This window comes from Nanorana parkeri, unplaced genomic scaffold (genome assembly GCF_000935625.1).
Source record: "Nanorana parkeri isolate BGI_ZX_2015 unplaced genomic scaffold, ASM93562v1 scaffold569, whole genome shotgun sequence".
NCBI lineage: Eukaryota > Metazoa > Chordata > Amphibia > Anura > Dicroglossidae > Nanorana > Nanorana parkeri.
In genome coordinates this window covers 698,714-712,994 of record NW_017306837.1, presented here as the reverse complement: position 1 = coordinate 712,994, position 14,281 = coordinate 698,714, and the positions used below count along the sequence as shown (strand labels likewise).

The 14,281-nt window shown below is 39.4% G+C and overlaps 1 protein-coding gene across 1 annotated transcript in view; it reads left to right on the top strand.

Annotated features, from left to right (window-relative positions):
- Positions 1-14,081, top strand: part of GDA (guanine deaminase) — a 48,981-nt gene extending 34,900 nt beyond the window's left edge. The window contains exons 6-14 of the mRNA XM_018562267.1: positions 1,886-1,913; positions 2,495-2,602; positions 3,436-3,543; positions 6,226-6,323; positions 7,662-7,729; positions 8,387-8,635; positions 10,489-10,607; positions 12,689-12,716; positions 14,011-14,081. Coding sequence (XP_018417769.1) covers positions 1,886-1,913; positions 2,495-2,602; positions 3,436-3,543; positions 6,226-6,323; positions 7,662-7,729; positions 8,387-8,635; positions 10,489-10,607; positions 12,689-12,716; positions 14,011-14,081 — 877 coding nt within the window. The remainder of the gene's footprint in view (positions 1-1,885; positions 1,914-2,494; positions 2,603-3,435; positions 3,544-6,225; positions 6,324-7,661; positions 7,730-8,386; positions 8,636-10,488; positions 10,608-12,688; positions 12,717-14,010) is intronic.
- The last annotated feature ends 200 nt before the right edge of the window (positions 14,082-14,281 follow it).

Genomic DNA, 14,281 nt, shown 5'->3' with positions numbered 1-14,281 from the left:
GGCACCTCATGACTCGCCGCCCGACTTCCTGATTGATCAGGCAGCCTTGGCAAGTGAAGCCGGTGTTCTTTCGCTAGAACACTGGCTTTACAGGCAATCAGGAAGCTGTGTGACGCGCCATGATCAGCTGCCTGACTACCTGATAATCGGGGCACACTGCACCGGTACTTGATATCGGCAAGTACCAAAAAATAAATAAATCTGTACTCGATACTAATAAAACGGTATCGGTGCATCCCTCATCAATATTCTGTTGCTTCCTCAATCAGCAGGATAGGATGGACTGGTGGCTGAGCTGTAGTTCTTCCTGTACTGTAACTGCAGTAAAAAAAAGTCATGTTACCAACCTGGCTGTGCTGCCTGTGTGTGTAGTTACCAACAGTGGCTGAACAGAATTCAGAATATTTAGGCAGGTAAAATAACTGAGAGATACATTGTGCATTTTACATGTCTATAATATGTTCCTGTTTAGGGACCAGAGACACAGGGTGGGAGTCAAATGTCAAATTGTAAAATATAACTTTACAGTATGGTATTATCAAACACTTAAAGAAAACCTGTCAGAGTGGCTGTTACCTGTCACATGTCAGCCTTCCATCTAACGCTGATGGTTGCTGCTACTCAGCCTTCAAAGGCTGTTAGTTTCAGGGTAGTCACTACTCTGTGCCTTGGAACTAGCTCCCCTGCCAGTGGTCAGGCAGTGCAATACTTCAGCGCTGTATTGGTTTCTTAGCTATGATAAGTAACAGCTACACCCACAGGTTACTTTTAAAGAGGAACTCTGAGTAGAAATATTCTTACCTTTGCAGTGGGGCCACCCCTGCACTGCAAGGGTTAACTGCTCATTTTTGGCTAAGGGTCACACATAAAAAGGTTATACTCACCCTATCCTTAGAGCTGGCCAGCTGTAACAGCACTCCCTCCTGCCTCTCTCCTCTACTCCAGTGATGGTATGTCTTTCGGTGTCCTCACGTCCTGTACACTTTGTATTGAATGTGACGACTCAAGGATCCTTAAAGGAGAACTATGAGGTGAGTGATTTTCACTCAACCTCATAGTTCGAGCCGACGTGTGACAATGAAACTGTCACACGTTGGCTCAATAGAACAGGATGTGAGCGAACACATACTGTTGCTCGCTCACTTCTCCATCATGTCCCTGCAGAGAGCCGTGACTGTCACTCACGGCTCCCTGCAGGGATTCCCCCCTCTCCGATCCTCCAGCGCTAACTGGCGGAGTGGACCGGGTGGGTATAGCTGGCTCTGCCTCTAGATAAGCAGAGCTCGCTGTCACTCATGCAGCTGGGTAGATCTCGACCGTAATGTCGGGATCCATCCCGGCTGCTGCAGTCTCAGTATACCGCAAGCTGTAGCTCGCTATATACAGAGCTTTGGGTCACAGGAGGACGCTAGTTTGTGTCCTCCCGTGACCCTAAAAAGAACTATGGGATAAATAGTTCTCTTAAGTAAAGCCTGGTGCTTAGCCCACATTGTCAACTCAAAGTAAATCATCAGAGACTGGGTCACACCCGAGGCTGTGCCACAATGTGGACAACCATCTATGAATCCTGTGTCTCTCAATGAACAAGAAATAAAATGGAAGACTGACGATTATTTATACATCGGAGGGGAAGAGAGGCTGGAAGGACCTTCTAAGAGCAAGCCAGCTCTGAGGATTTGGTGGGTGTAACTTTTTTGCATTTTTGACCCTAAACAAAAATGAGCCTTAACCCTTGCAGTGTGGGAGTAGATTCACTGCAAGGGTTAAAAAATGTTTTACCCGGAGTTTTGTTTTAAAGCTTTGAAAATAAATGTAACATATACTTGATATATTAAGTACTACGAACTGTATATACTTGACCATATTGTATATTATCCTTTTCTAGATTTGTTGAAGTCCTGAAAAAAAAGAAAGTGAGTATACAATTTTAATATTTATTAATATATACAGAATTTTAAAAAATATTTTTTCCAATAATTTAAAATTTTTGAGAATCACGTTTCGATGATGATATTTTTCTTCTTCTTATTTTTGCCACTGGATATACTCCCATGGAAACATATTTTTTTACTGCTGAGTTCTGAGCATGTTCCAATACTTTAATATGGAAAAACACTTTAAAGAGAGCACATACAGTAAAGCAGATTTACATTTATTACTTCCAGTATTCCAAAAATAGAGATAAGAACAGCTTAGGGGAAAATTGCCTAGCAAATTGTATAATGGAAATATTGAACAGTATCTACATTTAAAAATCTTATTTTCTTTTCATAATGTTTATACATAATCAATGACATCTTTTTAGAGTGATTTATTTGGTTTTATTATGCTTTTAACTTCTGCATTTATAGTGAGTTATAAAACGCTTCACATCTCCCAAATGAAGAACTAGGTTGCACTTGCCTCATTGTGTTCCTGTCAGTCTTTTTTCTATGCAGACTGTCTTGTGACATGTATAATTCTCTAATTAATGAGATATTGATGACTTTCTTAGTATGACAGAGTAAAACCCATTGTAACTCCCCGGTTTGCAGTAACCTGCAGTGAAAACTTGCTGAATAAGCTTGGCACATTAGCTGAGGAGCACCAGCTGCATATACAGGTATTTATTACATAAAGTTGAAATGCTGTGCCTGTGTGTGTCTGTGTGTGTGTGTGTGTGTGTGTGTGTGTGCGTGCGTATGTATATAATTATATTTTGTTTTGCAAACATGACAAAGGATTCCCAGAGCACTAAGAGTTAGCTAAAAGACAGTACAAATGAAGTACCTCTCTTTAAGACAGAGCTGTGTCTCCCTGAATCATTGTGCTGAGCTGATAAGGGATAAATAACTTCACTGAATCCAATTCTGAGTGTAAATTTCACCTTGATACCCTGATCAACGGATAAATAAATTTCTCTAAATAACAGGCTTTTACCAATATGTGAAAAATGGAGAGAGCAACAAAATGAGCCTAGGGCTTCACCTGACAGCTGCATAAGAGATTACATAAAATTCACAATAAATATTTACTATTTTAAATATATTTCTATAATATTTTATTGATATTTAATATCATTTTATTTATTATAGAGGAAAGAAACAACAAACGATACAGTGGTATCTATTACATCTGTCTTTTACCTATGAATTCTAAATTAAGATTATGAATGGGTGTTTTTTTTCCAGGTAGACTCTGTATTCCTCCTAAATGTTTAGATTCATGATTGTGCTACATATATATTTATTGTTCATTTAGCATTATCTTTGATATTTGATGGGGGGTGATGTGATCAGCTAGAGAGAGAGAGAGAGAGAGAGAGAGAGAGAGAGTATATATAAATAATGCAGCTGATATTTTTTAACCTGTATAAATGTCAGTTTATTATGTTTTCTAATGAGTTATTTTTAAATAAAAGGAAGTTATAGCATCATTATATTCTCTTGCTTTAAGAGCCATATCAGTGAGTCTCTTGCAGAGATTGAAGAGGTGTTAAACCTATTTCCCGGCTACAAGAATTACACTGATGTATATGACCGAAATAAGCTTCTGACAGACAAAGTGAGTTGTTAAAGTTGAATTATTGGTAGAAAATAATAGTTGGTCCAGCATTACTTTATAGCTAGAACTGTACACTTACATAAATATAGTAGTACAGTAAACTCTCTGTTATCCGGCATCCACAGGGATTGGTAGATTCCGTATAAATGTACAGTAGTTTCTGGTTGCTTGAGAGTTACTATTAAAAATCGGTCTAACTAATGCCATACCCCATACTATACCATATCATAACATAAACTCTGTATTGACTTCATTTTAATAGTGAATGCAGTAATCAAAAGCAAATTAAGACAAATGGGTACACAATTGTTTCCAGGATAATACATGCCGCATATCTGCAGAACAGTGAGTACACAGGGAATTTTTTTTTCTGGTTAGATGAGAGTTCTGGTTAAGTTGAATATATCTATAGTTGAAAATAGATGCACCTATCCCTATGTTTTGTCCTGCTTGGGTTCTTCCCTGCTGGACTACAGAACACCCAGCAGATGAGTTTCTGCTCATCTCCTGTGTAATTGGTTTCAGGAATGAATAAAGAAGCTGCTTTTGAAATATGTCACTGTGCCGCTATCTACTTTTTCCTGCAACAGTATTGCTAGTAATGAGCTGTGCAAGCACCTGACTGTGGTGGACAGGTGTGGACCGACCTGGAGTAACACTATGGTTTACTGATATGTTAGCTATGACAAAATCAAGCTGTGGCTCCATTAACCAGCCATCTCATGTGCAGGCAGCACTGGCAGACCGCAGATGATAGGTGTTATGATAGACCGCCTTGTAGATAATTCTGGATCAAAGTTATCATCTCACTGCTCCCTCATTCTGCTAGTTCACCTTTCTGTAAACATAAAGTAGAGTTTAAAGTTTGTTCCACACTATATTCTTTATTTTGCCTAACGATGGTGAGATCATGTTAGACATTCAACCTCCACCTGGGCATGTCTAGAGTTTTGTATCCATATGCACTCAAAGAAAAGAAGATTCCGCCACACACTGTATGATGCTGAAACAGTTTATTGAAGATCAGAGTCGACATCACTGAGTCACACCCAAGGTGCACCCCTCTGACACATTTCACCTAATCATGGTCTTAATCGTTTTCTATGACCAGGGCCGGCCTTAGGGGTGTGTGAGCTGGGCGCCATGGCAACAAGGGCGCCGTGCGGCTAACACAGCTCGTCCTGGGGGTGGCTTCTCTCTCCCTCACCGCTGGCCATCCTTCGGGGGGTAGGGGGGCGCAGGAGGGAGCGCTGCCTGCTGTCAGGAGCCTGTTCATTCAAGATTTCCTCAATGGAGAGAAGCACTCAGTACAGAGGCTCCTCCCCATTCAGAAACAGCTGATAGTGAATATTTGAATGGGAAGCCTGTGTACTGAGTGCTTCCCATTCATTGAGTGCTGAGGCTGCTGAAAAAGAAATTGAGGATTTGGTGTCCTCAATTTCTTTTCTATTTTAAAAGGGAAATGTCAGGGGTCTGTTTGAACCCCTAATATTTCCCGAAGTCCCCCCAACAGTAAAAAATAAATAAATAAAAAATTATGAAAAAAATTATAAAAAATGTAAAAAATGATTTTAAAAAAGTGAAAACAGCCCCCCCCCCCCCCTCACACATACACACATGTATTATTAGACATGTGCGAAGACTACAAATTAATTTCAGATGAAGTGAACGAAAAATAGAAAAGTTTTCATTTGTTTCATCAAACAAAACACTTTTTATGCTATTTTGGATTCAGCCATTGGCGTGTTCTCGAGGCAGGGCGCATGACGTCATATAACACCGCACGTGTTGGGTGCCGCCATCTTGGTGTATATCTAGGTATACACCAAGATGGTGGGGCCAATATCGCTGTATGATGTCACCTGACGCCAGGCATGCATGGCGTCATGTAACGTCATGCTCCCTGCCTCCAAGATGGTGGCACGCATTCACAGAACACGCCGGTGGCCAATATGGCCGCCGCACATTCTCAAACAAATTACTATGCGCCTGAATATATTTTTCGTATATTCGGACATATAGTAATTCATTAATTTTACAAGTAGTCTGGGTTTTGTGTTCTGTTTTCTATTTTTACTTTTCTAGATGCACTTACTTGAAAAAAGGAATCGGCATGACAACCTGACACTTTATTTTTATAGACTCTATTTTAGTTTGACATTTATTGTTTATCACTTGTTTGCCTTCTGTTGTTTTATTTGATAAGAATACTTATATTGTGCTTACAAGTTTAATACCTTTAAATAAGTTTTATTTTTATCATACTTTTTAATATGTTTCTTTGCGGCTTAACAAAATAGGATTCTTTAAATGGTGCGGATATTTGGGAAAATGGGTGTGGTTATGGGGGTGTGGCCACTGAGGGGTGTGGTCACTGAGGGACAGGGCGCTTAAAGACCTAAGGCCGGCCCTGTCTATGACTAAGCACATGATTGAATGAAATGCATCAAAGAGAGGGGCGGACCTTGGGCGGTACTCGGTAATGCCGTATAATCTCTGTAATAAATTGTTTCAGCATCCTATGGTGTGTGGCCAGATCTTCTTTGCTTTGAGTACCTGTGAGGTTGGAACGATGACACGCTCTCACCGGTGAGCACCCAGTCTTTATTCCCCTGCCAAGCCATGGAGGAGCGGTGGATCTACTTTGTGCTTTGTATTTATATGTTTGCTTGTATCTTTCAGACAGTAATGGCACATGGTTGCCACCTCTCCAATGAAGAGCTACTTGTTTTCAGAGAAAAGGGAGCTGCCATATCACATTGCCCAAATTCCAATATTTCGTAAGTGAATATCACAATATGTACCAGAAGTATACAGACTCAAACTGATTCGATGTACCACCTTTCTGCATAGTAAACAATGTATCTTGTGTATCACATATACATTTGTTTTTTTATGGCATTACTTACAGCTCAAAGTTTTGTGCTAGATTATTAATGATTAAAGCACTTTAAATACACAATAACATGTTCAGTAATAATTAATCCCTATTCCTCAACATTAAATAAATACTGTTTCATGTTATTAAATGTAAATCTATCACAGGACAGAGGCAATTTAAATGGAGCATATGTTACTAAGATCCAGAAGCAGAGGTTACAGTACATTTAATGGAAATAGGAAAAATAGAAAAAAATGATTCATAGATTCACAGAAATAGCAGCTAAGTTAATATGCAACTTCTAACTATTCCTGGAGCAGTCAAGATTGATCTTATCCCTTCCTACCTCCCAAATATTTTTGGTTGCCCTCATGATGGGCAGCCTTAAAACAGAACTACAACCTCCTATCCTTTACAGCCAAGGAAGGTGCCATTTTAGCCTCTATTTGGATTACAGTTGCCATGGTGTTGCACATGTGATCAGCTAGGACACCAGCCATTTGTGGGCTTGAAAGTTGGTTGGGAGCTGAAAAAAGCACACTGACGACCTTGACAGTTGGCATGCCTTGAAAGTAACTGCTTGGGGAGACATTACATTGTTGGGTAAAATTCCTCTTTAATACCTAATATGGAAGCTTAACTTTTACAAGTGTGTATAGCTTCAGCTGTGTCTATTAATTATACGTACATGTGATGTTCAGTGAACTTAACCTTGTGTTCAGTTTTTTTAATGGTATACCCAATTTTGAATGGTCATTGTGTTTGACTGTAACTCCAGTGAAAATCTAGTTTTGGACAGAGCGGGGAAGAGTTGTCATTTTTATATCATGTTTTATGACTCTGTGGGTCTCTGTGGAGATTTTTCCTCACCACCTCAGGATCTGTGATATTGGTCATTAGGACAAGAATAGAGAGGAATCTCCCAGACTGAAAAAAAGCAGAAAGCAATTGGAACCAGCAATCAGAGGATCTAACCTTTTCTTATTGTATTGAAAGTGTTTTTATTGTTGTATATTATAGAGATCTCTTCAACAGGGTTATGACAATACAAACCTGGCAGAGGTTCTAATGCTTTCACAATTCCAAATGAAAAAAAAATAAAAGTTAATTTTATATGCTGTATGGTAACATTATTATTGGATTTAATATTAATACCTTTGGCAAGAAGTGCCTAATATTGTGTATATGTTGCATTGTTAAATGACTTTGTATATAAAAACACATTTCTGTTTTTTAGCCTTTGCAGTGGCCATCTTGATGTCCAAAACATCTTAAAGCACAAGGTTAAACTGGGACTTGGGACTGGTGAGCAATATACATTGTACATTTTTTTAAAGGAGTGAGTAGGATAAAATGTTAAACTATAAGCAAAATACATGATTAAAGTGACGCTAAACTCAGGAGTTAAATCTTAAGATGCATTCAAGTACCCTAACTATTAACAGAAATGTATCTTATTTGTGTATCACTCAGCTGTAGATCCTAAAATCATCTCTGAATTGGTGCTGACACTGTTCTTCCTTCTGGAGGTTGGCTACCTTTGTTCCCCATGGTCCCTGTGTGTGTTGTACAGTAGACACCACTCCAAGCTCACTCCTGTGATGGACTACAATCTCATGTTTAGTTTACTGTATTGAGGTTATAGTCCATTCTAGGAGTGAGCACAGGGACCATGGGGAACACAAGTAGCCACTCTCCAGAAGGAAGGGCAGTATCAGCATGAGTTCAGAGATGATTTGAGGATCTACAGCTGAGTGATACACAAATAAGATACATTTTTGTTAATAGTTAAGATACTTGAATGCATTTCTAATACTTCATTCCTGAGTTTCGTGTCACTTTAAGATCTTTGTTTTTAAACAATGGCACTGTGCCTCAAGCCTTGTTTTGTGAATTTTTGTGACATGTGCAATGTATTTTGATAATGTATTAATAATTACATGATTTGTATTGTAACAACAGATATTGCTGGAGGATATTCTATATCCTTACTTGACAGCATCCGAAAAGCAATAGAAACTTCAAAAATAATTTTCATGGAGAAGCAAAAGAGACAAAGGGAAAATAATGAAATAGACATATTGCAGAGAAAAATGGCTGCACATGGGATCAACTCAAATGTCAACAATAGCGTAATGGAAATGGAAAATAATCATAATGTTTTGAGTATTAAAGAGGCATTCCGACTTGCCACTCTTGGTGGAAGTGAAGGTCAGTACTTGGCTTAAAAGGCAGACATCTCACTTCGCTATAAAAAATAAAATGATATTGCATATGCACATAACATTTTAGTATCACATTTCAAAAGGGAGTCACTGCCAAACACATCAAAATATTTATTTTATAAAGGATCCATAACCAACTAAATAATAGACATAGAAACACATCCATATAAATAACATTAACGCAGTATTACATAATGAAAATGAAAGGCAAACTACAGGGCCAACATACAAATTCTGAACAAGTGCACCCAATTTTATCCAAAAAACTTTTCTTGGACCCATACAGCTGTTTTCTTTCTTTCGTTCTTTTCCTTCTTTCTGTCCCTTCCATCCTTTGGTTTTTTTTCAAGCTGCATATACATACTAAAAGCTTACAGCAGATAAAGAGATTTAAAGGAAAGAGAAGTTCTGCTGTTTTGTTCTGTGCAGTTATGTGAGCCCACATCTGATAAGTAAAAGCAACTAGGACACACTATGCACTCCACATAGTTATACCACAGGATGCCCCGCCTAAGCTAGTGAAGTATCAAGTACTATTGTTGCTAAGTTACATAAACAAATATGATATACACTGTGATACCAATGATATTTTTAAGGCAGGTTAACTTACTAGATTTTGGGGGCCTCAAGTGTGGCCCCTGACGTCACCAAAAAGGTTACGCATATTAGAGGAGATGGTTACAAGCTGTAGATACGCAAATGTGGTTGGAGATTGGGGACATGCTGCAGGGACAATCAGAGATTTGGGACATGAGACTGCTAAAGGTCACTGCTATTACAGTGCCTTTACAAATCAATACTCCCATATTTGTGCTGCCTACAGCCACCAATAAAATTTTTGTCCCCATATTGAAAATACATACAGGGTATGGACACCACATTACAAGTAGTCAACTGTAAAAGGAATATGCCAAATTATTCCCACTAACTCCTTCAAATGGTCCTTCAAGCTGACACTGACTATCCGGCACTGGCTACAACAATAACCCAAAGCCCTAAAGAAGGGTGATTTGCCTCACCCCCAAAATGCGTTGGCTATCTACTGTTTCATATCCAATGCCAGTCCAAACTCCATTTGCTGAGTTTTGGTTCTTGCAGTGCAGGCAGTGTGAGTATGGGACCACTTGGAGAACTTTCTCTGACCTCCTCACTTGCACAGAAACTCGCTTAGAGTGAAAGGAGGCATTCATAGATACAACCATGAGGAAGTACTTCCCTCATACTGTTCAGGTCATGTACCGATCAGATCTGAGTAAGTACATAGGAAGGAAAAACACTGACTACAGGCGACTGGGACCCTAAGGGGAGAAGAATAACTACCAGAAAGCACATATAGCTCTCAGTCCACAGGTTTGGCAGCAGATTTGAGATTATAACACAGGGTAGTCAAATAGTTATAATGTAATATTGGGCAGCACAGTGGTGTAGTGGTTAGCTCTTCTGCCTTGCAGTGCCTGGTTCGAATACCAGCCAGGTCACTATCTGCAAAGGCGTTTGCATGTTCTCCCTGTGCTTGTGTGTGTTTCCTCCGGGTACTCCGTTTTCCTCTCACACTCTAAAGAAATGATGGTAGGTTCATTTGCTCCTGTCTAAATTGGCCCTCATATGTATGCATACTCCTTGAGGGCAGGGACTGATGTGAATGTGCTTTATCTAAAGCGCTGTATAAATTGTTGTCACTATATCAATACCTGTAATAAATAAATGACTCTCTAGTTTTTTTTATTGAATTTTACAAGTATCTGAATTATAAATATAATAACACTCTCCTACACATTTTAATTCTGATCTTTGAGTTAAAGATGTGACAGGTAGGTTATCCTTCTGATTTCTTCACAGCTTTGAGTATTGATCACATAACTGGAAACTTTGAAGTTGACAAGGAATTTGATGCATTGCTAATCGACCCTGAAGCCATAGACAGTCCCTTTGAAGTGTTTTATGATATCCCTAAAGAGGTACTGTTAATATAAAAGTTCCAAGATTGGATTTTTGTGTAGATGAGCTGTTTTAATGTTTTTAAAGCTGAACTCCGAGCACAAAAACTTTAATTCATATATATTCCTTAACAGCTATAAATTATATAAATCCACTTTGTGAGCACCAAATACCTTTTGCAAACCCAGAAAGGTTCCTTGTAAAAATGGCAATGACATACAAAACCTGTAAAGAGAACAGAGCTGGGGGAGGGATGCGCCAGGCTCCACCCACTACAAGCTTCCTGCAGAAAATTACAGGAGGGGGCTGATACAAGACCAGTCACCCTGCACAAGGAGAGAGAGCAGCAGTGACTGGTCTTTATTACAGAGAGCTCCTTCACAAAAGCAAAGGTTTTCTGCTCAGATCTGTAGGAAATACACAAAGCACACCAAGATACAAATAAGTATACACATGACTCTTGTATTTAGACAATATTTGTTTATCCTGGAGTTCAGCTTTAAAAAGGAATGTCACCGATTATCTGGCTGCTAACTGCTTTGCTTATGTGTTTGCTTTCAAACCATCCATAGAGACCAGTAACAGATCATGTTCTCCAAATGCAGATCTGTTTGTAAAATCATAGGTAAAATATTTAGTTTGTTTTCTTACATTTCCATTGATTAACACGGTCTTACAACTGCCTGAAAGGCTGGGACACATGGCCTGTTTACAGACTTTAAATATTGCAGTGCAGAAACATTGCATCATGTTATGTTATGTGATAATTTGCTGCCCTGTATACAGCTTTGTGAATATTGAGTTGGCTATTGACTTACCATACATATTGGAAGATTCAATTGGCAAAAGCAGATATTATTATACCTCTTAAGTGGGGCTCATAAGGAGACTGCATGTAGTAGGAACACTGCAAACCTAATAATTAAGCTACTGGTTATCTTCTTAATAGAACATTGCTGGTAATGTGTTACAAATGAGAATACTGCCAACAAGTACCGGTAGATAAATCTCTCAGAAGCAAAGGAATGTAATCTCCAATGCAGCCTTAGCATTAGTTGGCAGTAGGTGGGCAGGTTATTGAGAATGACAGGACTGTTTTATTGGGAACTACTGTAATATTGTCTCTGAACTATCTAGTCAGTAATTGAAACTTTTAGCTCTCAGGGGGACAGTGCGGGCTCTCAGGGAGCCAGTGAGTGGTCAGTGGGGCTCTTGAGTGGTCAATGCGGGCTCGTGGTGGTCAGTGTGGGCTCTTGGTGGTCAGTGCGGGCTCTCACCATGTATGCGAGGAGTGGCACTGGTGGGCGCGGCTCTCTATTCAGACGGTGACCGGTCTCAATCAGGCATCGATGGCCCTCTATTCAGGCATATTAGAGGGCCGATCGCTGGGGCCTCTTTGGCCCTGGTGAGGAGCGAGCAGCCCTCTAATTTGCCCGAATAGAGGGCCGCCGCTGCCTGCTTGCAGCCGCTCACCGGCCCGGACTGCCATCGCATACCAAGGCGGTCCGGGTCGGCTGGGCCTATTTGCAGGGCCAGGCATGGAGTGGCAGCTCCACCCGCCCGTTTGTTAATCTGGCCCTGACCCCCACGTATATGGTACAGATGCAAACACATGCATCAGGTGCATTACGTATGAAATTGATGATTGTGCCACACATGTTAGGTATTGCCGTACATGCTAGACTGAGCAATAGTTCTAAAGCCATCATTCATGGTTCAGTTTAATTCGTTTACCTGTAAAGGCTTTTAAGCGTCACCTACGGACAATTTGGGGTACCAAAATTGTTCACTTTTACGGACACACACACAGTTTTCACATGTTTATATGAGTGCAATCTCATCTTGTATATTTTGAAAGTATAAAAAGTCTTAAAATGTATTACTACAACTGTTTATCAAACCATTAGTGACATTGTAACTGCCACCATTTAAACTACAGGATCTCTGCTTTCAGAGTATATTTTATGTTTTTGGGGTTTTATGTAATCATTATCCCTAAAATTTGCATTTTAACATGTGCAAAAAATGGCTCTGGCAGAGAAAGGGGTAAAATCTAAGCGCCCCTTGATTTTTAGTTAATGTCTTTTTCTTTTTTTTGTAGGAAATCATCCAGAGATTTCTTTATCTAGGTATGTATTCCAATGTTAATTCATTTTATGTATCATCTAAATAATGGTATTCATGGCCCTGTTGTTTTGTATTTATAGTGTATTATTTTTAGGACCAGTTCATACCAATAATTGTGCGTTGCAGAGCGGTAGCTGCTGGAACGCACTGTAATCACACACTTAACTCCCCCCTTCGTTCTGGGGTGGGAGGGGGCGTGGCGATGCATTGAAGTCAATCCCCCCGCAGTGCAATCAGACGCGTGCCAAAACATTGCCTGGGTTCCGGTCCAGTGCGAACGCAAAAAAATACTGCATTCGCCAAGAACGAAGGGGAAGTTTAGTGATCAACTACAGTGCGTTCCAGCAGCTACCGCTCTGAAACACACCGTAATTGGTTTGAACTGACCCCTGATACTTTATTTTTTAAAGAAATGAATATAAAAGTCTTGATTTTCACAAAGCAATTTTCCAGTAAATGTTTCATTAAAAGGTAAAGCTGAATTTTATGCTAAGAAGCAACAATTATTAGGCAATCTCCTGAGGACCATGTGTTGGAAGTGAATATGGCTATTTTTTTTATAACCAGTTATAAAAAAAAGTATAAAAGTAATATAAAATTCCTGCTAAGCCACATGCACCCATACAAAACTGAAATATCAGTTTCTGTCTTCTTAGGGATACATTGGAAAAGCATAGATATAACCACACTGATTAAAAAAAACAGAGCTATGCAAGTTTGCCAAGCGCAGCAATGTGCATTGCCCTGCTGGTTTTGAGAGCCCGGAGCAGCGGAACAGAATAAAAATGAACAGGGATGTGAAGAAGAAAAAAAAAGCTGGGAAGAGAGCCTGATCATGTGAACTGTCCAAGTCATCTGAGTTGTTTTTCTCATGAAGTACCACAGGCTCAATAACTTGACCTGCATTTTATGAATGGGCTGCAATACTGTGGTGTATACTGGAGCGTGGATAGTCACATCTGCTTTCCATTATAAAACAGCCACTTAACTTTTATATATATAGCAAATATAGCAAAAAAACAATCCTTCTTTTTTTTTTTTTTTTTTTTTTTACATTTTGCCACATTGTGAGAAGCAGGGTGGAGTATCAGGCTAGGAAGTATAGGGTATTTCTGGGCTCTGGGGACTGATCAGAGAAGTGGTGGGAAGAAAGTATGTCATGCAAGCTTACTGTAGAGAACCTACATTTGTGCAGCATCCCATCTTCATTTGCTAATATATATGAAAAGGGGTATGTTCTCTCTCTTGTGCTTTTAATTAACAAATAACAGCATTAAAGATTGTTTGTTTTTCCAGGTGATGACAGGAATATCAGCGCTGTTTATGTGGCAGGAAGATGCGTGGTGCCCTTCCATACCAATTCTTAGTGTTTGACTGAGGGACATTATTAAACCATTGGAATAGTGGCCATGCATACCTTTTAAATATATTTGCATATCATTGCTTTTACATGATCTGTTTTTTTATTGTTTCTATTTTACAATGGAGCCTGCATTGTATATGTGGATCAGTGCTTCACAGTAGAAATCTCTGTTGCAGCTTAGATTAGACTGCCCAGAAATGCTCA